This window comes from Psammomys obesus, unplaced genomic scaffold, assembly GCF_907164565.1.
Source record: "Psammomys obesus unplaced genomic scaffold, mPsaObe1.curated_primary_1811, whole genome shotgun sequence".
Lineage (NCBI taxonomy): Eukaryota > Metazoa > Chordata > Mammalia > Rodentia > Muridae > Psammomys > Psammomys obesus.
The window spans coordinates 17,104,337-17,130,901 of NW_026585580.1; the positions used below are offsets into that span (position 1 = coordinate 17,104,337).

The following is a 26,565-nucleotide window of genomic DNA, read 5'->3' on the forward strand; positions in this document are numbered from 1 at the left end:
CTAACTTTGTTCCGGTTGACCAATATTTTACAGCTTCTCTGCAGGTCACTCTTCTGCGTACGACTTCTATGTGATCCATATTTCCAGATGCCGCATACAGGGAAGTTTCACAGCCGTTGTCTGCATCTGGCCTCTTGTGCTGGGCGTGATATCGCTTTACGTTGATGCAAGTGGAAGAATCTATAACTATAAAAACCAAACAGTGTCTGTCATGTATACACACATCACATATCCTTCATTTATCCACATTTGGATATTAATTGACTCCAAATCTTGCTCACTTGGAATAAACAGAAGTGTCTCTTTGACACACTGACTTCGTTCCTTTGGGCGTACACCTCATAGTGGGCTGTGAGATTGGTAAATACTACCTTAGGGGACCTCCCTAGGAAGATTACACGTTAGCTATATTTCTTGACCCAAATTTTCTCACATGGACACTCCTGATTACAGAGGATGATGGGAAGTGTGGTCCGCGTGAGAGTTGGCGGTGGGCCCAGTAGAGCAGCAGAGGGATATTGTTGGGGAAACAGAGTGGACAGGGATTGGGGGAGGGAGGAGCATCTGCCGTGGACAGCAGATCTGAAGGTCAGGGGCTCTGGAGTCAGCCGTCCTGGGGTTCCGTTCTCAGTAGCTGTGCTGGCATGGCCAAGCCCTTCAATCTCTTTGCTTCATTCTTATATATCTTGTGTAAACTGGTATGATATTCACCTCCTAGGGATAAATGAAAGAACATGTCTTCATCATTTGTCACAATCACTGTGGCTATTACATTAGCCCATACACATGCATATTTGGCTTCCTTTTCTTGTTCAAAGGCACAACGTAAGCTAGACATGGTGTAAATTTACTTTTTCACACACCAACTGGAGAGTCAGTAAGTCTGTCTAGGGCCAGTATGGCTGGGGACATGGGACACAGAGGAGTGGCTAAAGAGGACAGAGAAACCTGCCTAGTGTTTGTATGGCTCCCATGCCACCAAACCAGAGGACAGGGCTAGAGGCGAGATTTAAGAAGTGTTTGTGTTTCCAGAATGAGAGAAGCCCATGGACGCAAGAAGAGCTTGGGGAGAAAGGCGCTATGGCAGGTCCATCCCGAGGGAGAAACCTCTGCCGTCCTGTCATGACAGGCTGCAGGTCTGAGCCCAGGGACTCTGAGATTCCCTCCTTATGAGGGAGAAGTACTGGGATATTACAATGCTTTCCCACTAACAATGAATGCTCTCGTGGACTGCTTCACATTGTTCACAAGGGCAGTGAGCTGTGGTGCTGTTTCAGATTACACCTCAGGTAGAATTTCAGTGGTCCCTGGGATTTTCTATGGCTGGACACTGTGAGGCCAAGAAGCCTACAAACATGGCCCAGCTTCCGGCCTGAAAGTTGTTACCACCCATGCAGAACCAGGTAAAGAGCAAGAGGAGTAGAGGACACAGTGCTCCCATATCAGCCCTGCTGGGGTAGCTCTTCCCTTGACCTGGCGACTTGTGGAGGGAGAGGAATGTGGGCGGGTAGGAAGGAGCTCGTTCCAAGCATCATTTGCCTCTGTCTGCACTGCTTGGCCGTCCCTGGAAAAGGGTGTTTACTGTTCTAAGGACACTGAGAAAAACATGAGCAGACTCGGGCTCCGCCTGTATCTTGGAGCCATCCTCAGCCGTGCCTGCTCTTGGCTAGGCCTCTATAGGACACAGAGACTTGTAAGTGAGAGCAAACAAGCGCTTTATGCCATCAGCACTGGCGACATCCCCTGAGCTGCCTCGCTGTTGTAGTGGTTGGCTACTACAACCAAAAGTGGTGTGATACGGCATGAGAAGGGCCATGGGGGGTTAGAACAACTGATGGACCGATCTGGGCCGGGGGAGATGCTTCATGAACTTGTATATCATAAGCACTTTTTGGCTACTCATTTTTTTCAAGGTATTAATGCTCCCCCCAGAATACTTTAGATGAGGAAGTTAGAGTCTGTCAGTGCGTGTCAGAATTGTATATGAAAATCAGAGTCCATTATTTCACATACAACTCCAGGGAATTTGTTCATTTGTCCCTTGGTGTCTGTGGGTCATTGGCTTAAGATCTTCTGGATACTGCAGGGTGCTCAAGCCCCTTACACTTCATGAGCTGTGTAAGCCTCCTGCATACTCTGAATCATGTCTGGGTCACATATGATATCAAACACAAAGGAAATACTATATGTCTTGTTACTGTAATGTCTCGCTTAGGACCATGGGAAGAATGATGTTTGTGTAAGCATAGCAGAGATCCTGAGAAAGAACCAGAAAGCCAAGTTTCCCAGCCATGCTTTCTGACACTGCTGAGTCGTCGTAACAAATGGGTCTTTCAGATACAAAACCATTCTGTAAGAGGGAGGGAAACTGGAAGAGAATTTCTAAGTGAAGACTTTCATAAAATGCTATGAGAACTCTGGAGTGGAAAAAATTTCCATCATGGGACTGTATGGGTACAAGTCTCTAAGCCCCCCAGGCTTACAACCCCCAAACTCAGACAAGCCGACCTCCTTCCATCTGGGACCTCACCATGGTCTTGGCCCCTCTTTGGGCTCCTCCACCTCCTGTGCAGAAAGCTGTATTCGGGGATGCAGCGAGATGTGTATTTTCTCAGTTCTCCCCTCCACCTTCTGTTGGAATTGAGGAAAAGAGCTGTCTAGATGGAAATTCCACTCCACGGCTTTAAGCGTGCCTTTAAATGGTGCGCTGATCTACTCACACGCTGACTGGCTGGCGTCACCTGGGGGAAATAACGCTTTCTGATGCAGGGTCTCCTTTCAGCTGCAGTTTCACAGGGCCTTGGGTACTTTTTGAAAGCTCCCCGGTGATGCTGGTACCCAGCAATGCTGAGAAGCATAGTGGGAACTTCCTGCAGAGACATGGGTGGGTCAGAGTCTGGGGCCTCACAGTCCCCTTGCTTCACCTAAGGAGTCAGCTGTGCATGCCAAACCCTGGTCAGACCATGTCTGAACACGAAAGGGCGAGGGTGAAGGGCTCTGTGAACTGTTCCCATGGCTGCACCAGCGCCATCTCGGTAAGGGTGCTCAGCCCTGCTTCTGAATGCAATAAGCAACCACGAGACAAAGTGAGATCAAGGAGCTGAATTTTCCCCAAAGCGTTTCCATTCCAGGTCCCAGGTTTTGAGGTTTTTCTTCCTTGCGCACCACTGACCCCGTTTATCCCGTCTGTAATGAGACTGAGGCCAGGAAATCAGCTGACAAGGGAATCAGTTTTGATTTTGGGAAATGACATATTGAGACAGAGAGATGGTCAGGGCATGGGTTCCCTCTCAGATGGTGAGGCCCAATCTCACAGAGGACAGCGACAGGCTCAGGTATGAGTTCCTCAGCTTTGGCGTTTGTCTTATCCTGGAGGTGTGTTCTCACAGCACTGCGGGCCAGAAAACAGCACATGGCCACACAACCACTGTGCAGCAACCCAGAGAGGGCGGAGTTTCCCATGCGGGTCCCCACTGAGACCCAGAGAAGCCCGTCTTGTTGCTGCGGAGAAGACAGAGCATCATACCATCTGCGCTTTGGAAGGAGTACCAGGCTACAGAGTGACGCCTGTTGCTACCTGATGAATTTAGGCCTCCTCAGACCTTTATCCAGGTGCTCCTGAAGACACACCAACACTGTCCAAGCTCACTGCGAGGAAGAGCTTCATCGCTACGCACCGCTACGCACCCTTACGCACAGGCTGCCACACGGTCCTACGGGAAGTTATACCGCCCGAGGCAGACTATGACCCTTTGCCAACTCTGGTAGAGGCCTTAAGGTTTATAACCACAGAATAGACGGAAGACGTGAGGAGTTTAGAGAAACCTATGGACCTCGGGGTACCCTGATTTCACTGCTATCTCAGGGTGACCCCCCAACACCACTGAAGAGCAACGGCACCCAGGGCAGAATCAGTGTGTGTTCTGGGAAAGGAATTCACAGGAAGCGAGACTGTTCCCTCCCGTCACCCCAGAGAGGGCAAGCTGAGTGGCATTCCACACTGAGCCCAAGCTCGGATCTGGTCCCCTAAGGGGGAAAGTCACCCCCTGGACTGAAGAGACTTGAGGCTCTCCCACCTCCCTCCCAAATTCACCATCACAGGAGCAGGGTCTCCTTGACTGCAACGGGGAAACAGTTTAAGCGGTCAGCCTAAAGCAAAGGAGCTTCATTCTCCTTCCAGATGACGCCTGTTTCTGCTTCTCCTTAGAGAGAAGAGATAGGTTTGGAAGAGCCAGAAAAGTCCTCACCAGCTAGCTTTCTTTGATTGTCCCAGTCCTAAACTCATACATTCCTCACAGACAAACAAACATTCCGCACAGAAAACAAAGCGTGGCCCTGGAGTTGCTAGTGAGATTTATTGAGCATGGATTCTGTAGACCACCCTTATCCATAAGGAAGGGAAAGGGCAGGGAGTCCCATCTCAGTCCTGGGGCCCAGTATTTATCTAAAATTTGAATCTCCTCACAGTCACAGTCCTGTGTGCCCTATCGAGACTCACAGGAAGCTGCGGGACTTCCTTGGGGTTGGGGCAGCCTCCATGGTTTTGGCCGTGCTTTGGCCAAAGTATTAAGAAAACCACCTAAGAAAGGGGATGGGGCTGCAAACACAGACACGTGCTATTTGATAAGGTCTAGAGGCCAGCACTGTGCTCCAAGGGCACTGTGAGCTACAGGCTTTTAAATGTACCCTCAGGGGAGGGACCAGGACCACGCCTGTCACTAGAAGAGTCAGGGGCAGAGTCCTGTGCCTCCAGACATCGCAGCCAGAAACACATGATGTCAGCCAGGGCCTGTTCAAATCTAAGAAGCCTTGCTGATTTCTCAACCCGGCCTTCTATCTCTAATGAGAAACAGGCTTTGCAGGATCGCGCTATTTAAGCCATCTCCCTCACTGAGGACTTCAGTTCTCAGCAGTCCGGGTGTCCCAGGCCAGCTCTGTGATTGTGTAGGCTTCCCTCCTCGCCCCTTCAGGGTGGCCCGGACACCCTAGCCTCTGTTGTGCTCCTTCGTGCCTGAGAAAATCCCTCCCCAGGCCTCCCTGTGTGGAGCTGCCTGCTTTACTCCTGCCTTGAGCCGAGCAGGAGAACCCCTGGACGGGGATGCCCAGTGGCCTCCTGTGAGCTGTGCTCCCATCCCCGGCAGGCAAACAGGTAACACCGAGAGCCGATGGTCAATCTCGAGAAGCCTTCTTGTTGCTGTTTCCATCATCTGCCCACGTGGGACCAGGGAAAGCTCCCTGACAAGTAAAATTGGAGGACTGTGTGGCTGCTAGTGATTTGTTGGCTCGTTCACGAATTTACCACTGAGTTGGGGCAAGGTAGGACGCCGAATAAAATGAAGCGTGTCCTCATCTACACAGCGCTTACGTGAGTTCAGCAGAGTGTTGCAGAAGACCACGGAGCCAGAGAGGAGAGTGGAGGGCGGCAGACTCGGGTCAGAGAGCGCTGCAGGTTTACCTGCAGGTGTGGAGATTCCTTACTCAGAGAGCGGGGTGTGGACACAGGGAAGGAGGAGAAAAGGTACAGGGTGGCCCGGGCAGAATCCACTGCTTCCATTTCAGGGGTGTGTGTGTGTGTGTGTGTGTGTGTGTGTGCCTGCAGGGTTCATGTTGGCCACAGGGAGACAAATACAAATGGTTGGAGAATGTACAGACTAAGTGGGCACAGTGGTGCATGCCCATAATCCCAGTGCTGAGGGAGGCAGAGGCAGGAGGATCTCTGTGAGTTCCAGGCCAGCCTGGTCTGCAAAGAGTCCAGGGCAGCCAAGGCTACATGGAGGAACCCTGTCTTGAAAAACCAAAACCAACTAAGCAACCAAACAAACAAAATGTGTAGACTAAAGGTTCCCCTTCTCAGGTGCAGTTCAAGAGCCTATTCTGTCTCCTACCCCACGCCCCACCCCAGAACCATCTTCCTGTGGAAGCTCACACTCCCACTTGACCCCTCTTTTTCTTCTTGCAGGCTGCAAGGGTCCTGGGCCCTCTGGAAGTTGGTGTGGAAGATGCTGATCTTGTGTGTGTTACTAACTGGGGTTTCTGCTTTCACCACTCCATCAGTGCGCACAGAAAGGGCTTCCGGACCTCCCAGTACGTCAGAGACTCACACAGGTAAGAAACAAACACAGGGAAAGGGCCGGACCCAGCTTCTCCAGGGGAAACAGTTCTTGGGAGGGGGGGTCTGCTAACCAACAGCAAACTACAAATATTCATGGCTTGGCAAGTGACCACAGATACTCCCGTCGGTTCGCTGCAGCCTGGGCGTGCGTCTCCTGCCGGGAAGAGAATGAAGAGCATGGCCAGTTCACCTTTATTCAAAGATACATTTGTTTTGGAGTTTGAGATGCCCGGGAAAGGCCACAGACTTAATCCGGATTGTAATTTGTTAAATTTGTTGAAGCTGTTAGCAGGACAGCAATCTCTGAGCTAAATTAGAGACTGTGGCTCAAAGCCAGGTGAGGGGAGGATTTTTAAAGGAGGGAAGCACAGGAGTACCTGCACAAGCAAGAGCCAAAAGTTCTTCTGCTCTGCCGAGATTAGGTGGTCAAGGCGACTTCAAAACAGTCCTTGAATGTCTGCGTAAGAAGGTTACAGAAGCCAAAAGAGCAATTATATCATAACAGGTAGATGTCACGGCTGTATATTTCCAGGCGGGGAGTCAGGGTTACTGGGAACTTATCTTCCAAGGACTGGACTCGAGACAAATGGCTAGAGGGTACTTAGCATAACATGGAGTTTCTTTAGCCATCACACCTTTGATTTTAGACATATAGCCTGTCACAACCAACCCCTTTTGTCTGTATTTACATAGTTCAACTTTTGATATTAACACATGAATATGACCGTGGTTTTAAAGCTTTTAGAAAAGATTTGAAATCTTGCTTTTATGTGTGTGTGTGTGCACATGTCTGTGTGTGCAAATGCCCTGGAAGGCCAGAAGAGAGTGTCAGATCCCCTGTAGCCTGAGTTGCAGACGTTTGTAAGATTTCTGATATAGATGCTGAAGGATTTCCAACCCCCATTAATTTCCAACCCCCATTAACTTTTATTAATTATACTTTATTCACTTTGTATCCCCCCATAAGCCCCTTCCTCCTCCCCCTTCTTCACACATGCCCCTTCCCAAGTCCACTGATAGGGGAGGTTCTCCTCTCCTTTCTGATCTTAGTCTATCAGTTCTCATCAAAAGTGGCTGCATTGTCATCTTCTGTGGCCTGGTAAGGCTGCTCCCCCCTCAGGGGGGAGGTGATCAAAGAGCAGACCAATCAGATTATGTCAGAGGCAGTCCCTCTTTCCATTACTATGTAACCCACTTGGACACTGAACTGCCATGGGCTACATCTGTGCAGGGGTTCTAGGTTATCTCCATGCCTGGTACTTGGTTGGAGTATGGGTCTCTGGGAAGATCCCTGTGTTCAAATTTTCTGGTTCTGTTGCTCTCCTTGTGTGGTTCCTGTCCTCTCCAGCTCTTACTATTTCCCACTTCTTACATAAGATTCCATGCACTCTGCCCAACCGTTGGCCATAAGTCTCAGCATCTGCTTTGATAGTCTGCAGAGCAGAGCCTTTCAGAGACCCTCCGTGGCAGGTTCCTAACTTGTTTCCTGTTTTCTTCTTCTGGTGTCCATCCTCTTTGCCTTTCGGAATGGGGCATTTTTTTTTTTTTTTTAATCACAATATGAACCTGATTTAGCTGCCTTCACAGGATAGAACTGGAAGGTTATCATTCCGGAGGTCTAAGGCCGTAGTAACAGAGGGTACTGCGCTCAGGACCTGGGTGCAGGGCGTTTGGAATAGACAGGCTCTTCCTCAGATGTGCTGTGTGTCTTTGGGTTGGGGTGCCCGCAGTTTGGGGATGTGCTTTTGTGATGTGAGTGGGTTTGGGACCTAACGCCTACTATGTCTGACCGGCAGTGCCTGGAGACAACTGCCGGTTTCGAGGCCAAGATTACAAATCCGAATTCAGGCTGGAAGGAGAGCCAGTGGTTCTGAGGTGCCCCCTGGCACCTCACTGGGATGCCTCCAGCAGTTCCCACAGCCTTCTGACGTGGCATAAATCGGGCTCTTCTCAGCTGATCCCAGGGCACAAGCCGAGGTTGTGGGTGAAGGATGACACTCTCTGGCTTCTTCCAGCGGAGCAGCAGGACTCTGGCACCTATGTTTGCACATTCAGGTAAGTCCCTCTGGGCCCGGGGCAGTGTGGCTCCAGGCAGAAGGGACTCTAAGGGTTTCAGTGACAATTGTACTTCAGAAAGTACACAGATGGCAACTCGCAGTATGTTTTCCTTGGCAGCCCTGAAAAAATGCCTGTGCTAGTTTTATATATAATATATATGTATACGTGTGTATATATAATATAGATATGTATATGTGTGTGTGTGTGTTTGCTGCTGTTTTGTTTTCCTGTCAACTTGACACAACCTAGCTTCTCTTTGGATGAGGGTAGCGCAGCTGAGGAACTGTCCCCATCACACCGACCTGTAGGCAAACAAGTGGAACGTTTTTGATTAATGAAGTACGTAGAAGGACGCAGCCCAGAGTCGTAGTGAGCGCTCTACTGCTGCGAAGAGACACCATGGCATGTCGGCTCCTATGAAAGAAGGCACTTGGTCGGGCTCACTTACAGCTTCGGAGGGCTAGTCTGTTGTCCCCATGGCGGGAAGCACAGTGGCCTGCCAGCAGACATGGTGCTGGGAAGGAGCAGCTCAGGCAGCAGGAAGAGAGAAACCCTGGGCCTGGCTTAGGCTTCGGAGGCCCCAAAGTCCATCCTCCAGTGACCCACTTCCTCCAACAAGGCCACACCTCATCTCCCCACAGTTAGTACCACTCCTTAATGACCAAGTATTCAAATAGATGAGCCTCTGGGGCCGTTCTCACTCAAATAACTGCAGCCACCGTGGAGCAAGCTGTTCCTGGTTCTATAAGAAAGTAGGCTGAACAAGTGAGGAGGTGGTGTTTCTCAGAGGCCTCTGCTCGGGTTTCTGCCTCTAGGTTCAGGCCCTGACTTCCCTTCATGCTGGACCGTAAGCTGTAAGCGGAAATGGATCCTCTCCTCTCCTAGTTGCTTTTAGTCATGGTAGTCCTCTCTCTCTTATGGCCTAGTGCTTTTGAAAAGAAATGATGTAAAATGCGTATGACGTAGGTCCTGCCATGCTAACTTCCTCTAAGTGAACAGCTCGAGCGAGTTAAGTACTTCCATGCTTGCACTTCCATCATCACCATCTTCCTTCCGAACTTCTTCTTCCCAACTGGAGCTCCGTCCTCCTGTCCTCCTAAAGCTACAGCTAGCTGTCCATCTGTTCCTCAGCCCCCAACAGCGGCCATTTTCCTTCTGTGTCTATAAATCTGCATCGTCTGGAAGCTTCATGCCAGTGTTAAAGCCCATGTTAGAGTCTCCTTCCTTTTCAAGGCTGACTGTTGCTGTCTCCTGGTGTGAACACTCTACATTGTTTGTCCATTCCGTGAACGCGCAGGTTTGTTCTGCTCTGTGGATTTCTTCAGGAAGACCATTATGAATCTGCCATCATGGCCACCTAGCAACTTATGTCTGATTTTATTTTGTTTTTAAGACTTGCAGTCTCTTTTCCACAGCAGCTGCACTGATTTCCATCCCTGGATTCTGTTGCTTTCCATTCTTGCCAGTGCTGGTTGCTCTTTTATTTTCACATGATGTTCTACTGTGTGTTTGAATGGTGTCTTGAGCCCTTGATTTTAGTTTCCTGGTGTTTCAGATTTCCGTGTCCTTCTTGGCCACTTGTATACACTTGTTGGAGAAATGGCCGCTCAAGTCCTACTTGTTTTGAGAACTGCATTGTTTATTGCTGTTGAGTTGGAGGGGTTTGGAATGTCTACTGCTTATCGGCTGTATGACCTGAAGATACTTTATCTCACTCTGGCTTGCTCATTCATTCCATTGGTAGTGTCCTTTACACAAACACATTCACATTTTGATGAATTCTAAATTATGTGCTTTTCTATTTTTGTTTTCTGAGCTCAGGAACTCACAGATGAATTCAAAGTAACGAAGCTTTCCTTTTTGTTTTCTTCTGTAAATTTATAGATTTAACTCCTGTTTCAGGTTTCTGATACGTTTTGAGCTGTTTCTTTGCATACAGCATGAGGCAAGTCTAGTTCTGTTTTTGCATGGTCTCTCTTGCTTTCTCATCACGGTTTGTTGAAAAGATCATAATTTTTTGCAGTGATTGCTGCTGACATGTCCTGCCGCTTCTTGAAGGGTGAAGTTGTTGGCTTTGTGTTGGTGATCTTAATAGTTCCCTGGTGCAGTTCTGAAAGGATCAGGACACACCCTTGGCATGACTGCAGAGGAGCTTTTCCTCTCCAGATGGCTGCCTCTGCTTTTAGGCTGGTGCTTGCTCCATGTCCTACCGGTTTCAGATTCCTTCGAGAGTCCATTAACTCAGCTATGTAGAACTTGTCCAGGGCATTGACACCTAGGAGATCCAGACACACTGACATTGTTAGCATGAATGGCGGAAGTTCAGACATCAGCACTACCATAGGTGAGGTCTGTAAAAAGTGTGCACACACTGGGAAGATGCCTCAGGGGCTCAGTGATCACGCTGAGCCTGGGGTCGGCTCCCAGTGCCTACACTGGGTGGCCCCCAGCCAACTAACTCCAGCTCCAGAGGATTTAACACCTTTTCCCAGCCTCAGCCAGCACCCAAACACACAGGTACACACACACACACACACAATTGAAAATAGAAGAGGTATTAAAAAAGAAAAAAGAAAAAAGAAAGCACATCACATGTGTTTGTGATGCAAGAATTCTTTCAGCTCAAATCCAGCTTGGTGCTCTGGTCCATGTGCCTCACTTCCCTGTAAGTGGTTTAGGGGAAGCTTCACACAGTCAGCGACTTGGTGAGGGAGCAGGCAAGTGGTCTCTCACATCTAAGTCAGTGAAATAGGAACATCTGACTTTGCAGAAGGCATCCCTCCAAGGTTTTCCAACTGACCTTCTCTGAGGAACATTGCCAGGAAAACTTAGAAGTGTATTAGAAAAACAAACAAACAAACAATAAAAAAAAAAAAACAACCAACCAACCACCAGCACCACCACCACCACCAACAGCAGCAGAAAAACCTCCATCTTGGAACCTGAAAGACATAATGGGGATTTTAGCCCTTCCCCTTCTTATCCTGACTTTTACGGTTCCGTTTTCTTCCCTATTGAGTATTTGTTGGGGGCAGGGTTAGGTGGGCTAGCCACAGCATGGTAAGGGTCTGGTGTATTGAGAGCCATGGTCTATATGTAGAGCCCCTGCCAAGAGGTACAAGTCCAGGAAGAAGTGAATAGAGGCATGTGGCGTGTTGGTCTTGTAGCTAGTTTTTGTGCTAGAATGAGAAAAAAGGGAGCTCTGAGATTTGAGGGGCGGTGAAAACCTCGGTGTGCTTGCCTTCTCTTCCGACTGTAATCCTGAGCTTCATTCAGTGTTGGAGAAGTCAGAGTGGAAATCTGCAGCAGCTACTGGGACACACTGTGACATTCACAGTTCCAGGACACGAGACTGCCCTGCTCTTCCATGTTTGTGCTTACGCTATTGGGAACTCACATGACCTTTCTACCACTCAGCGTGGTCAAGATAATGCTGCCAGAACAAACAGTCCCGAAATCTCAATGTTTTGTCCAAGGGGAATTCTGAGATAAATAACGTATGCAAGCTTGGTTCTGGAGACTTCTCCTGGTTTGTGGGATTTTCAAGGGCTGTGATTTTTGTCTCTCAGTAGCTCCAGAGACTCAGAAGCTTACTAAAGTTCTTAATTGACTGTCGGTGGAAACACCATAATGATTGTTACCACTTGTGTGTGTTTCACTGGCCTGAGATCACTTCCCTGTAACAGACTTCTCATTTGTATCTCTTCAGTTGTGATGTGATTGCTAGGATTTCCTACATCTTTCTTGTTGTTTGCTACAGTAAGGATAACTTATCAGTGGCCAGAGAACTGTGAAGGTGACACCTGCTTCCCCTGGTACCCAGTAACTGCCTGGAGCCCTTCAGTGAGGCGTGGGCTCCTCCCCTGGGCTTTGGACAATCGCAGCCCAGTCTTATATTGGAGACCACGCTGCTCTGAACCCATGAATGCAGTGGCCTGGCCATATCCAAAAGATGCTGTTTCATGGCTTTCCCTTCAGTCTCTGGGTGTTACATTGTTCCCACCCCCTCTTCTGCAATGCTCTCTGTGTCTTAGGGTGGTGATGTGAATGTCCTATTTGGGGCTGAGCACCCTGGAGTCTCCTACTTTTTACCGGTGTAACAGCGCTGAGTCTCTGAATCTTCACCCACTGAACACAGAGACTTCTCTGCTGAAGGATGAGAGCCACATTCGTCTGTGGCTAAATACGTAAATACTTCGGAGTAGTTTGAGACCATGTCATTTAACAGAATAGGGCTTCCATCAGGGCCTATGACCTTTCCAGCCACAGAGAGCAGATTTACAGATCCAAGTGTGAGTTTCTTCCTGTGAAGGAAGCCTCAGATCCAACCAGAGAGTAGTTGGTTGCCTCTCTATATGAACCGTGCCGTTACTACATCAGTGGGCATACCTTGCCGGGCAGGAAGCTGCCGCTCGTGGCATAGCCAGTTATGCCGCTGATGACTTTTCTCCCCCAGCAATTTGCATAGCCTTTTCAATACTCTGCGAGCTAGCCAGCGGGGAAGGAACTTCCGGCACAGATCCAGATGGATTTCTCAATGTCCTGCAAATCCCAAGTGTGATTACTCGTTTTCTTTTAAAATTGAGAGCTAACATTTTCTTTGTGCATAAATTTCCCCTCTGATTTCATTTTTCTTGTCTGTATTGTTTTCAATTTATTTTTAAAGCTTTCAGCCAGTTAAGTGGTTATCAAACTTCTTTCGTATATATTTGCTGTATTTTGTTGCTTCTTTGGATGAATATTGTTAGACTTTTGTGTGTGTGTGTAAAACTTTTACAACATATTTGCAGTTGATTCTCATGGCCTCAGTTGAGGTTGTTATTCATTTTATATAGCTATTCCTCTCAGGGTTTTAGCTGATATAATTATATTTTTCTTTTTTTTTTTTTGTTTTTTTGTTTAGTTTTTTGTGTACTGCAGATAAAATGCATGGCCTCATCCGTGCTAAGCACAGGCTCCACTACTGCTCTGCCTTCCAACCCTTTGTTTTTGTTTTTCATTTTAAACATTAAATTTTGTTAATCGTTTCTATGTCTTCATCCATTCACCCTCACATTTTCAGCCATACTTTTACCTCTGGCTTTTTCTCACTCCTAAGGGCTTGACAAAATCACATACTAGGACTATGGGTGGGCTGATGAACAATTAAAAACATCTTTTGGGATGAATTGTTTTCCTCACCCCCTGCCATGCCGTTTTGTTCTCTTTCAAGAGCCCAAACACAAGATTCTCAGCAGTTTCCTGAGACTAGAAATCAGTTGGCAAAGGATTCCAAGGGGAAGAAAAAGGAATTTTTCTTTTTTATGTAACTGAAATAGTGTTTCTTGGGAAACTATGTATTTGGATATAGTTCTTTGGAGCATATGCAGACTTGGTTCAAGGCTCCCGAATTTAAACTCTCTTTGGAGAAGGCTTGGGAGAGGGGCATGTTCTTAGTGTCCTGGGTGCTGGAATGAGGCCTCTGGGGGTCCCTCATGAAATGCACAGGACACATGGCCACTAGAGAGTCCTCAGACATGATGCTTTTGTACGCAAGAACTTAAAACAAACAGGAGGTCAGCAGTACTCGGCAAGATGACAGAGACAAGATTCAATGGGGGTGGGAAGTTGTTCTCAGCTTCACTTCGTTTTTGTCTTTCTGTCCTTGCATTCATTGCCTCTTTCTTTTTTCCTAACAAACAATTAGAAATGCGTCCATCTGTGAGCGAATGTCCGTGGAGCTCAAGGTCTTTAAGGACACGGAAGCTTCTCTGCCGCTTGTCTCCTACTTGCAAATCTTAGCTGCCTCGGCCACCGGGTGGCTAGTGTGCCCTGATTTGAAAGAATTCATCTCCAGCAAAACTGGCGGAAAGACACAGTGGTATAAGGTATGCTTCAGAACGTGCGTGCCACTAAAACATGTCTTGCAGCCCGCAGAACACATATGCAAAACTTGTTTGGAGACAATGTATTTATGTAGACACACATGCAATTATATATTAAGAAAGATAATATATATGCAAATATAATATAAAATATATTAAAATAGTGGTGATTAGTATTGTCTTCTAGTCCTTCTATGGTTTGGGTAAGGTTCATGTAGAAAGAATAGGAAATGATTCCAGAGGAAGTAGCTGCTGAAGAGCTTTTAGGTGCCACTTGCCTGAAAATAAGTAGGAAAAAAAAAAAAAAAACCAAAAAAACCAACCCTGTTCATTTCTAAAAAAAAATTAATACATTTTTTTTTTAAAGTCTCTTTTAAAGTTTAATACAACTTTTGGGTTACAGGAGCAAACACAGTGACAATTTCCTCTCTGTCTTCTTAAGTAAGCAGCAGGTGCTTTACGGGTTCTTTGTGAGGTCATCAGACATGGTCACGTTGGGCACAGGCCACAGATGACGGCCTGCAGGCATGCAGAGCCTGTCTCTGCGTAACTCATCAGGAGTGGCGGGCTTTCAGTCTTTAAGTGCTTGAAAACAATAGAGGAATGCTTTAGCGCTCATGACCCTGACTCTGGCTCACACTCCGACGTCCATAGCACATTTGTCCTGGGACACAGCTATGCCGTCAGTTTCCAGATTGTGTCTGCATCACTGTAGTTGTGACAGAGACCTCGGGGACTCTGACGGTACTAACGTATGTCCTACCTGGCTCTTACCTGAAAGAACTTGTCAGCCTCTGATACAGATGCCAGGAAGTGTAGTATTCGGTCGTGATAAGAATTAGCCCTGCATTAAACAGGCTAACCGAGCTCCTGGTGTTAAAATGGCAGAATGTAAGTGCATGCCCGGGCACACTCAGATGCACACATTTGTTCACGTCATAGCAATGCAATACTGGACATTTAAAATTGCTTTTCTGAGAGCAGTCTGTGCCTGTGTGCGGGCCGGTGAGCTGGAGAGGGCCTTGTCTTGGTTCAGGAAGAGCGTGCAGAGGACAAACGCCAGGTCTCGCCTGCAGGGGTAGGACACAGATCTGCAAACAGCACATCTGGGTTAGAAAGCTGTTTCCTTTCTTCTACTGCGGTTCCCTTGCTTCCCTTCTTGCACCCGCTTCTGCTGTGAAATAGAATTAGCAATTCTGGCTCCCTGCAACTGTTCTGAGGGTCAGGAGAGGAGCTGTGGGCAGGAGGCACCCGGCATGGTGCTGGCAGGCACCTCCCCCATGCTTCCTGAACGGGACTAGCATGTCAGCGTTAACAATAGCTGTTCCCTCCACGATCATGCTGAACACTGCCGACATCCTGTTCTAACCTCAACGAGCACTTTAACGAGGCAGGGAAAGGAACGAAGAAACTGACCCAAGGCCTCAGTTTGTAGAACAACTGTGATTCTGTGCGTGTTCATATTTGTCTACGCAAGTTAGGGGTTGTGAAATCTCCCCCTTTAGTTAAGTATATTTTGAAGACAAGCTGCCGACTGTCTCAGTTTTGTCTGTGTTCTCATCCAGTGTAAGATTATGATGTCACTCAAGGTTGTGTTGGATTACTGAAAGCCTTTAGTTTTGATCACAGTTTGCTCCTCCCTCCCTCCCTCTTTTTCTTCCCTCATTACTCTCCCCCACCATTCACTCCATTTGATAGGGTTTTTTCTATGTAGCTCAGTCTGGCCTCAAACTCATAATCCCCCTGCCTCAGCTTCCTAGGTACATTATACCATGTATGGGTTTCGTGGGTTAGAAAGCAATATACTGAGGCCATGGGGTGCTCAGGATTTTCTTCCTGTCTGCTTCTCCTGTTTTCCTGAAGGTCGAGCTCCCCAGGGCTTGGTTTGGCTGAGAACTGACAGGGCTCCATGTCTATGTGAGAATGTGGACCCATCTCTCCAATTTATTTACTTACAAAATTTTGTCTCTTGCAGAAAGTCCTAAAACTGAAATGATTGTTAAAGAGATTTCTGCCACATGTTCTCTTGCAACCCTGTTTTCCATGTTTTCATGCCTGTGGAACAGTGACTTCCCTGGGTACTGCTCATAGTCAGTAGCAGGCAGCTGGACCTTAGCTATATTCAAATGATCCAAAATAAGCTGATCTTTAAAAAAAATCAAGTTTTTAACCAATTCCTTTCCCTAAACTGGGTGTGGGACCCCGTCCATGTCATCCCGGACTCCTGGAGGCCAAGACAGAAGATCCAAGACTTTGAGGCCAATGTGGGCTATGTGCGAAGGCCCTGCCTCAAGAATAAATAAATAAATTTCCCTAAAAATACAGACAGAAGCATTCCCCAAGGACAAAATTGTCAAAGTGAGCCTATAGCAGGGGATCTTGGGTTGTAGACTCCACACTGATTGACAGCCGAGATACGGCCCTCAGTGTGGAGAGCTCTGTTGGTCTACGATGTAACTTTAAGGTGCATTTTTCCTCAGGGCTCCGTCCTCTTGGAGGAAGGCAACAAGAAGTTTGTGAGTGCGGGAGACTCCACCCGCTTGCTGATAGCCAACACATCCACGGAAGACGCGGGCTACTACAGATGTGTGGTGTCCTTTACCCACAAGGGCAAGGAGTACAACGTCACCAGGAGTATTGAGCTCCGGGTCAAAGGTAGGCACTCACCGCTGGGCCGCCTGCCTTACCTGGCTCTGGAAGCAGCAGGATGGCGAATTCAGGATCACCCAGAAGGCTTCATGAGTCCTCGGCATGAAGGCAAAGAAAAACATGTGTCAACTATTCTAAGTGTTACTAAGACACACGCTTGATAGTCTGAAACACTAGGGAGTTCTGAGAGAAGGAGAATTAATTAATTCTTGGGCCGGTAAGGGGGTAGAGTGGGTATTTGAAAGTGGCAAGGCTAAAACAGCTAGCCAGGGGTCCTTCTGGTGACCGGAAGGAGCGAACACTCTGAGGTGACCAGGACGCACGTGTCATGCCCGAGAATACACTTCTGAGGTAAGGAGAGTTTGCTGCGGGGGTTCTCAACCCGTGGGCCGTGACCCCCTTGGTGGAGGCGGTCATATATCAGCTCTCTTGCATATCAGATATTTATATCACAAGTCATAACAGGAGCAAACTCACAGCTTTGAAGAAGCAGCGAAGTAATTTTATGGTTGGGGATCACCACGGCATGAAGACGTGTGTTAAGGGGTCCCAGCATTAGGAAAGTTGGGAACCAGTGTTTTAAAGTGTGGGCACGGCCTGTGCAAAGTGCCCATGTTGTCTGCCAAGGGCATGTCTGGTTGCCCTTCCTACAGGTTGAACACCACCTGCCCGAAAGTTTGACAATAGAAACCTTTAGAATCTGATTTTTTTTGTTTCCAAATAAATTACAATAAACTGTCTTATTTGGCTTAAAAAAAAAAAAGAATCTGATTTTTTTTTTCATGAATTGGCATATTTTCACCAGCCTAAGGACATATCCTGGGCATAGGCAGAAGTTTAAGCATGAAATTAGTTTACACTCATATATATTTTACACATAACCCAAAGATAGTCAGATGTGATGCTTTCTTTCATGTTTTTGAGACAGGGTCTCAGGCTGTACTTAGAACAGCTATGTGGTTCGGGGCCTCAGGCTGGCTTCTATCTAGAGAGTCTATTGTGGCCTTTCTGTTCAATTCCAGACCACTGCCACCAGGACGGCTATCCCTGTGTTTTAATTAATTCTGCGCATTAAAACAACACTTTACAGTATGGAATTTTCTATGCACAGCATTGCGTTGGTGCTCAACAGGTTTCCGACTCCAGACTTCAGATTTCAGGGTTTCATCACCCCTGGAAAGGTGATGTCTAGCCCACACCAGAAAACTACATGTGAAAAGAGTGTGCTAGGCAGGGTAGGCCAGCATTTAAAACATGTAATGTCTGCCCCCGGCTCTTATGTGCTGGAGAGGAAGCTGGAAGAAAGGAGAATAAAATAGGTGAGCCCCAGACTATGGAGAACATTCAGTATTACTCTGTACTGAGGATCAGACACAACTGGAGCCATTACATGGCAGCTTCAGAGATCCGTGGGAACGCTGGGCTTAAAAGACTGCCCCTGTGAGGGGAAAGGACTTATCTCGCAGAACCGAGAGGGACATTTGTGTCACAGGGAATATTTTACTCTCCATGAACGAAGCCTTTGCTTCTACTTGTTACCCCTACCCTGAGAATCCACGCCCTTTCAGGGTGGTGCCATACCGCATGGAAACACCAGGGGGCGGCAGACCTGCATGCTGTGTGCTGAGATTTGCCTTTGGGTAGGCAGTAGTGATTCTCAAAGGCTGGTCCTAAACCTAGCTGAGCTCTCCTCCGACGGAGAGCCCGAGCCATCCTCACACACACAGAATCCAAACAATCCTCATACAGAAATTCCGAGTGTACCCCCGCCCCAGGCTCTGAGTGGTCCGCACACACTAGAGAACCTAAGGTCCGAGGCAGGTCTGCTAAACCGGAGCTTGGGAGCCACGGTGCTGGCATCTGCGCTTCCCAAGCCTTTACCGCCCAAGGCCCGTACAGCTGCACCCTCAAATTGGAGAAGCAGCACAAGTCGTGTCCCTGACGCTGGTCTTTCTCCCTTGGTTGCCCCAGCCTTGACATAGGCAGCAATGTCGGTGGACAAGCTTCTCCTTAAGCCTCACCGTCACCTCATTAGATCCTTACTCCTGGTAATTTAAGTGCTTTTTAGCAGCAGAAACAACCAAGAGGCCAGCTGAGGGATGGTTCTCAGCCCTTGACTGGCTCCCCAGCTTCTCACTGCACTTCAGGTGCCCCCTTTTCTTCATGCTGGTTCGAATCCCATGGAAGGCCCCAGCCCCCCCTCAGGAGTTTACCGCCTCAGTTTACGTGATCTCAGTGACCAAGGCTGGGTCACTGTATTTAGGACCCAGTGTGGGGTTAATCTCACACATGATCCCTGTGCCTGCTCTAGAGGAAGCACATCATTAGTGTTGAGGGAGAACAAAACCCCTCCTGTGGATGCCCTCAGCGAGCACTCGGGAGGCCTGGGAGGAAACTAGCTGATTGCTCATCACAGAGCAGATAACGAAGAGCATCTGCCAGAGGAACATGAAACCGTGGCCTCTTCCAGGAATGTCTCTGCCGGGAAAAGTGCTGGCTTAAGATGCTCAATTTTATGGAGAGCCTGTTTCCTTCGCCAGACAAAGGCTGATTCTCAGAGCCTCACAGCGGAAGGACCCCTCAGTCAGCTAAACAATGAAACCCGAATCCCTGCGGAAACCAAGGCTTCCCTAATGCAGTCTCTTTTCCTTTCCACCTTCCCAGGAACAACCACGGAATCCATCCCTGTGATCATTTCTCCCCTGGAGACAATACCAGCCTCTGTGGGTAAGGGCCAGCAAGGCCGGTGCAGCTCATGTGCCCAGGGTGGTGCCGGAAATCGTCAGGGGCTTGGGGACCTGTGTGTGCTGAGCACAGCAGCCTTAGGGTGCAGAGCGCCCGAGTGGAGCCCGAGAACCACAAAGGGACCTTTGCCCTTGCTCAGCATTGCCAGCATTGCCCTTATTCCAGAACAGCGGTACTTGATGTTCGGAAGGCTATACCTACAAACACCTAAGTGTAATGGGGCAGATATTTTGGCAAGCACTACTAACCACAGGACAGAGTCCACAGAGCTGGCATCTTTGGTACATTTAACGTAATTCACGGTCTCAATATTTAGCAGCTGCTCAGAATTCCTATTTGTCAAACAAAGGCAGCAGTGACTGCCAGCAGTTTCCTGTCGCTAGCGGGGCTGGTATAGTCAGCCACTCTACGGTATGACCAAAAGGGGTTTCTGCTGTCACCCCATGCAGGTGCAGGGTGTCCTGACCAAAAGTCTTGTTAGGTGGTCCACAGTGGGTGGCCAGTGAGGGCACGTGCGTGAGTGGACCGTACTAGACCATTTCTCAAGTTCATGTTAGAGAGGGGCTGCCCATTTCTGGAGCATGTGCTCTGCCCAGTGGGAGTGCAGAACACAGCAGAGTCACATGACCACTTTTGTTTGTTTGTTTTGTTTTATCCCAGTTCTGGGCCTGGGGCCAGGCTTTCTGTACTCCAGGCATGAGCTAGCTCTAAGGCGCTAGGGTAGCTGGAGGGAGTGTTTAAAGTCACAGGGACAAGAGGTGATGGCGAAGATCTCTCTGAGTGTGACATGGGCAGACAGACAGGTTGACAGGCAAACTGCAGAAGGAGCAGCTTCAGAAGTAAGAAGTAAGCGGGTGGGGCTGACTCCTGCTTTTCACTCACCTCGTTGGTGACTCAGAAAGGAAGGTAATGTACTATGGTTGAGGCAAGGGACTGGCACCATGGCATTGCACAGCCATATGGAAGGCACTGTCCTTAGACTCTGCCACTGGTTCTCAAAGGGTTAGTGCTAAACCTGGGCCCTCTTGGAATGGAGCATTCCATTGGGAAAGAGTAGAGCAGAGGCCAGCTATGGGGCCAGAGAAAGAATCACACACGACTACATTTTCTTGTAGTTAGAATCCATTGTGGGAGAAAACAGCCCTTGAGTAGGGAATGCTCCGTGGGAGCTCAGTGCCCTTGGTGAAGCCAGTCAGACCGTGTGCGTTGGGGCCTTTGCCTGCTGCATAGACAAGTGATCTAGAGTCATTTGGTAGATAAGTACCAAAGCTTTACTCGAGCAGAACCATCTGGGGAAACTAAAGTTCCTTATATGGAAGGACTTGACCAATGCGGGCGGGAGGGAGTGTTGGAGAAGACGGGCAAGGCTGCGTGCTGAGAGCTTTCTGAGGGGTGGGAGCTGAGGAGACCATTTCCCTGCTGGGCTCTGATGGTTGGCTTGTTATGTCTTGCTCTGCCCAGGCTCCAGACTGGTAGTCCCGTGCAAGGTGTTCCTGGGAGCTGGCACACCTTCTAACACCATTGTGTGGTGGATGGCCAACAGCACTTTCATCTCGGTGGCCTACCCGGGAGGCCGCGTGACCGAGGGCTTGCACCAGTAAGTGGCCGAGGGTCCTCCGCTGCGGTCTACTTTCTCCTGGAGGGGACGTCACATTCGGGGTCTCTTAATGACGTACAGATACTGTAGTAAAAGTGACTTTTTCAAAGGTTACAAACTGCTGGGGGTTTAGGACTTTTAGAGGTGAAATCTGCTAAATATAGTCTTGAGAACCAAACGTTCTTTAGACTTGTGTTGAATTGCACTTTACTAGTTGACTCTTTAAACTTTTATTTCCTGATTTTTTTGCATGTCTAAAATAGTTCAGAGTTGGCACATTTCCATTTGCCACTCTGCCACACTCATTACCGTTAAAGATTTTTCATAAGTCCTCATGAACATTATAAGGCCTGACACAGTACCGTACTGACACCGTGTTCTGGAGTGTCTTTAAAGGAGGGAGGGGGAGAGAGAGGGGGGAGAACTACCTCTGCATAAACACCATCTCTTAGGACAGTTTCTACACTCTGAAAGCCGAGAGGGAAGGAGAGAGACGGTGCAAGCTCTCACGTACTTTTTTACGTTGCAGTGCTGTGACTTTAACTAGCCTGGGCGTTGTGCGTGCCACTCTTTGGCATTTTGGGGAGATTAACAAGAATGCCCTCTCTGGGTACACTCGGTGGGTGAACATGGTACTTGGTGGCACACTCATTTGCTCTCAGTTCCTTGTTGCCAAAGACTTAGTCACAGCAAATGCCTGGTGCTGGTGGCTCAGCCTGTTGCTCAATAGTCCCGGCGAGCACGGTCTCCATGCCTTTATGCCGTGAACGGATAGTGGTGAGGTGCTGTGGCTTCTGTGTAAAGCACACATGGGAGCCACCCTGGCCGGGGCCTTCCCTGGCTGTCAGACGGAGCTGACCTGCACTTGTTTCCCCATGAGGGAGGACACCCCGGAGCCCAGATCCTGGGAACTCCCTGTGCCTCACCATGCCTGTGAGAAAGCCCAAGTCCCCACACTAGACTTTTCTGTTCCTGCTTGATTAGTGAAGGTATTTTCGCTCACTCCAAAATGAAGTTTTCCATCTAGACCAGGAGGAGGGTGTGGGCTTTCACTGTGACAAATTTCCGGTTACAAAGGACAACATCTTTAGGCTACATGGTCCTCCAGGAACAGGCCAGAAAGTCTCTCAGATGAGAATCAAAGATGGTGGCAATCTACTGAAGTTGTGCTCAGCTTACCAACAGATGTTTCTAATCTGAGACTGTCTGCCTGGTTGCCCCGTAAAAGACAAGCCTAGCTACACACATCATGCTCTCCATACATCATGTGCTACATACATGCATCATGCTCTATATGCATACATTATGCTTTACACACATCATCTTGTTCTACATACATGCATTATGATATATTATGTTCTATATACATGCGTCATGCTCTACATACATCATGCTCTACATACATACACTATGCTTTACACACATCATCTTGTTCTACATACACACATCATGCTCTACATACATACATCATGCTCAGTAAAGTGTGTTCTCACCCAGCCAATACTCAGAGAACGATGAAAACTACGTGGAAGTGTCACTGATATTCGATCCAGTCGCTAGGGAGGATCTGAGGACAGATTTCAAGTGTGTCGCCACGAATCCGCGGAGCTCGCAGTCCCACCACACCACAGTCAAAGAAGGTATGTATCCGCGGCCCGCGGAAAGGAAAACCAACTTGTCGGCTGCTTTATGATGCTACACGCCGTCTAGATGTTTCCTTGCAGGGCATTGAAAGCAAACCTCAAACTGTGTGTGTGTGTGTGTGTGTGTGTGTGTATGAAGGCCAGAGACAAGGTCTTCCTCAATCACTCGTACTTTATTTATGTAGGCCGGGCCTCTCTGGCCAGGAGCTCAGTGATCACACCAGCCCAGCCACTCAGCCAGCTGCGGGCTCCCTGTCTGGAGTCGGGTGCTGGGGTGACAGGCAGGCTCCACACCCGTGGGCGTATATGTAGGTGCTGGGACCCGTAGTCTGGCCCTCATTCCTGTGCAGGTACATACTTTACTCACCAGCGACTTCCCTGCCCCACCCTCTGCTTTTTAAAAAGAATCGTCAGCGGAGTGGACACTTGGCACTGGGAAATTATACTCACATGAAAACAGCCCAAGCTGGACTTCTTTTTAGCAAACACACAAAAGTCCGAGGTGAACTGAACACGCCTCGTCTCCTCGGGGCTCTGCCTTGGAGCATCAGCGTTCGTTGGCCTCACACGGTCTCTTGAAGGGGGTGCAGCGCTCCGTCTCTGTCCTGCTTTCTGACCAGCAGGGTTTCAGGGCAGCTGGCAAGTGCAAGGTCAAAGCCATCAACAACAGGAAATAAACGCAGCGGAAAAGGACATTTCAAAAGGAAAGAAACGAACCACAGTGAGTTAGTCTTAATGTCTGAATGTTAAGGGGGACTGTGAGGTGCAGGTCACACAGTTTCTGCTGACAGGCCCTGGATCCAAGTGTCTGCAGGCCACAGCGACCCTGGAGAGGGGTCTGGACTCCAGAGCAGGGCTGCAGCTGTCCGAGAAACCCCTCCGTCTGTACCGGTTTGCATGTCCAGGGAGGCGGCTGTAGATGTATCTGAAATGAGGACAATGACTTGGCCAGACCCCAGAATGGCGATGGATACTAAGCCCAGCTCCCTCTCAGCACCCACCCACCCGAGCCTCTGCTAGACCACGGGCACATCTCTGGCCTCTATCAGGAAGCTCACACAGGCTCTCCTGAGCAGCCCCTGATCACAACTGCCCTGGCTCCTTTCAGACTGAGGTTTGCAAGTAAAGCTGGGGTGCCTGGGGTGCTGGCTCAGGCCACCCAGTCCCACCCAAGCTGGGAGGGTCTGGCGAGGCGGGAGCAGCTTCCCCTCGGGGTCACACTAGCGGGGGAATGTGGACTTGATGTGGTCCCTGCCGTCTTTTTACGTTTGATCACCTGGCCCTGACTTAGCGTGTCGATCCCAGGGGAGGCTGTGGCTGCTTCCCAAGGGCACTCAAAGATTGAGGGGTCTATGCAACTTGTTTCTCAGGAAATCACAGCTTCATTATTCCTCATCCATGTGGAATTGTAAGGTAGTGTGAGAATCTTCCGTAGAGCCAGCTTGCTTCCTGGGCAAGAGCATGGCAAATGATAGCTTCAGTGTGGAGTCTGGTCCTCGGGAGATGTTCAAATGGTAAAGAGGACCTGAGTTCAGATGCAGGCATCCGTGAAAAGAGCCAGCAATGTACCAGGGACCCATGATCACAGCCCTGGGAGGAGATGGAAGTCCTGGGGCTCACTGGCTAGCCAGTCCGGCCAGTAGATGACCTCTGGGTTCACTGAGACACTGTGTCTAAGAGAGCAAAGTGGAGAGTGATAGAGGGGGCGCCCGGGTCATCTCTGGTCTACATATACACACATCTTCACTAGCCCTGCAATCCTCTCCCGCAAACACATACATTTAACCCATGCATGCCCACATGCTTACACCCAAACACACACCTTACAACCACTGCTCATGCACACACACACACACACACACACGTGTACACACAGAGGCTATGAACCCCCTCTAACAAGTGTGGAAGCCTACACACCTATAACCCTAGTCCTTGAACGGAAGCAAGGGAGTCAAGTTTGAGGTCCTCCTGGACTGCATGGGCCAGACCCCATCTTTGAAAGAAAGCAGATTCTGGCCTCATCAACATGACGTCTAATAACCCGTCCTCACAGTTGCTTCTAAATACTGTGCTCACAATCTCCTCTTGTATTTCCTCAACAGAGATGTCTAGGAATCAAATATATAATATCTGTGCCCAAGAAATAACCTTGGCATTCAAGGCACGTAACCAAAAGTCTCCCCTTTGCCTTTGTGTCCTGTTCAGTCTTCCCGACGCCCGTGGTCGCTGGCACGGGCTGTGAGGCTGGGGCCTGTCCTGGCACCTCATGCACAGCTAACAGACAAGGCACGTACCGTCTCGCACCCGCTGCCCACCATTGGTGCGGCCCCGTGGCCTCTGCTCCTTCTGATGTCCTTTCATCAGACTTTGCCACCTTGTTTGGTCTCTGACATCCTCAAGTGGCTTTGGTGTAAGAGACAAGCTTTCCAGAAATTGGTGCACACTTATCAAGGAAAACAAACTCTGGAATTTTCTTTCTTCCCCATCAACCCGCGCTGTCCTGTTCTGCAGTGAGCGACGTCCCCCCTCACGCCCTCTCTTCTCTCCACAGTGTCCTCCACCTTCTCCTGGGGCATCGCCCTGGCACCTGTGTCTCTGATCTTCCTGGTTGTGGGGGCAGTATGGGTGCACAGACGCTGGAAGCGCAGGGCTGGAAAGACGTACGGACTGACCAAGCTACAGCCTGACAACCAGGACTTCCCTTCCAGCCCGAACCAAATAAAGGAAATGAAATAACACAGGCTGACCGTGTCGTTTCTGGGGGCCGCTGTGCCACTTAGAGGTTCTGTGTTTGCCTCTGTGTTAGTCAAAGCTGGAAGTCTTACACTCCACACTTCTCTGAAAGTCAGTGCCGGGGGCAAGCGTGCAGGGCATGAGCGGACATGGGCTCCGCGACCCCGTGAGAACAGCGTGTGTGGAAGCACAGCAGCTGTGGAGGTCTCGTGGAGCGGGGGTCCTCTGATCCTGAGTACAGCACCGTCCCTTCTCACCCCTCCAAAACAGCCGCGCAAACAAGGCACCAGCAGTGTTGCGTAAGTGTGAAAAACCTCCAGAGCACTCTGAGGTTAACCGCTCCCTCGGTTACGGTGTCTTTGTGATTAGGCTGATGGGAGAAGCTGGAGGCGTGAAGCTGCTTACCATCTAACGCTCCTTGAGAAAGGCTGATTTTCATTTTGATTCTGGAAGGACGGTTTAGAAGCAGAAGAATCAGCAAGGATTACTGATTCAAAAATTAGCACTCATCTTTTTGTGGCAGATAGAAACCATGACGAGAATCCTTAGCTGGTCCGCACTGCAGAGGACACTGCCTATGGGCTGCCTGCACCCAGTGGACACATCCGTAGCACAGCTCCTATCCCCAAGGCCCCAGGACTGTCTCAGAGGAGGTGGAAGGATTATAGGAGCCGCACGTCCTGCATCCGCCGTGAGACATCTTCATGTATGAGAAGGAGGCGGCACTTAGGAAACAGCAGCAATATGGCCTTCTAAACAAGACCTGAGCAATGGCAGCGCTGGTTGATGGGGAATTCCACAGGCTCTACCCCTAGATAAGACCTACAGCTCCCCAGTGGCCGCCGGAGGGAGAAGGCTCAGACTTCTGCAGGGGTGGGCCCCAGCAGCTCGCTCGATCCCAGCTGCTCAGCTCTGAGTACGTATACATGTGAGCCACATGAAACAGGCTCAGCAAGTTATGTCTAATCACACACACATATATAATGCACATATGTGCATATAAATTAAAAATTTAATATATAAATAATAGAGACTATGTAACACTATACAATAATGTTTAAATAATAGATCACATACATCTATAATATAACAATAAATTATATAAATTATATACTGTATGTACATATGCATACATACAGATGTATGCATGCATACATACAAAAT

The 26,565-nt window shown here is 48.9% G+C and overlaps 1 protein-coding gene across 2 annotated transcripts in view; it reads left to right on the forward strand.

The window, feature by feature from the left end:
- Nucleotides 1-25,404, forward strand: part of Il1r2 (interleukin 1 receptor type 2) — a 35,349-nt gene extending 9,945 nt beyond the window's left edge. For both annotated transcript variants that reach the window (XM_055608209.1, XM_055608202.1), the window contains exons 2-9: nt 5,960-6,105; nt 7,909-8,167; nt 13,857-14,037; nt 16,515-16,689; nt 19,348-19,410; nt 20,890-21,025; nt 22,523-22,665; nt 25,220-25,404. In XM_055608209.1, the coding sequence (XP_055464184.1) occupies nt 5,960-6,105; nt 7,909-8,167; nt 13,857-14,037; nt 16,515-16,689; nt 19,348-19,410; nt 20,890-21,025; nt 22,523-22,665; nt 25,220-25,404 (1,288 nt within the window). The remainder of the gene's footprint in view (nt 1-5,959; nt 6,106-7,908; nt 8,168-13,856; nt 14,038-16,514; nt 16,690-19,347; nt 19,411-20,889; nt 21,026-22,522; nt 22,666-25,219) is intronic.
- Nucleotides 25,405-26,565: the final 1,161 nt, after the last annotated feature.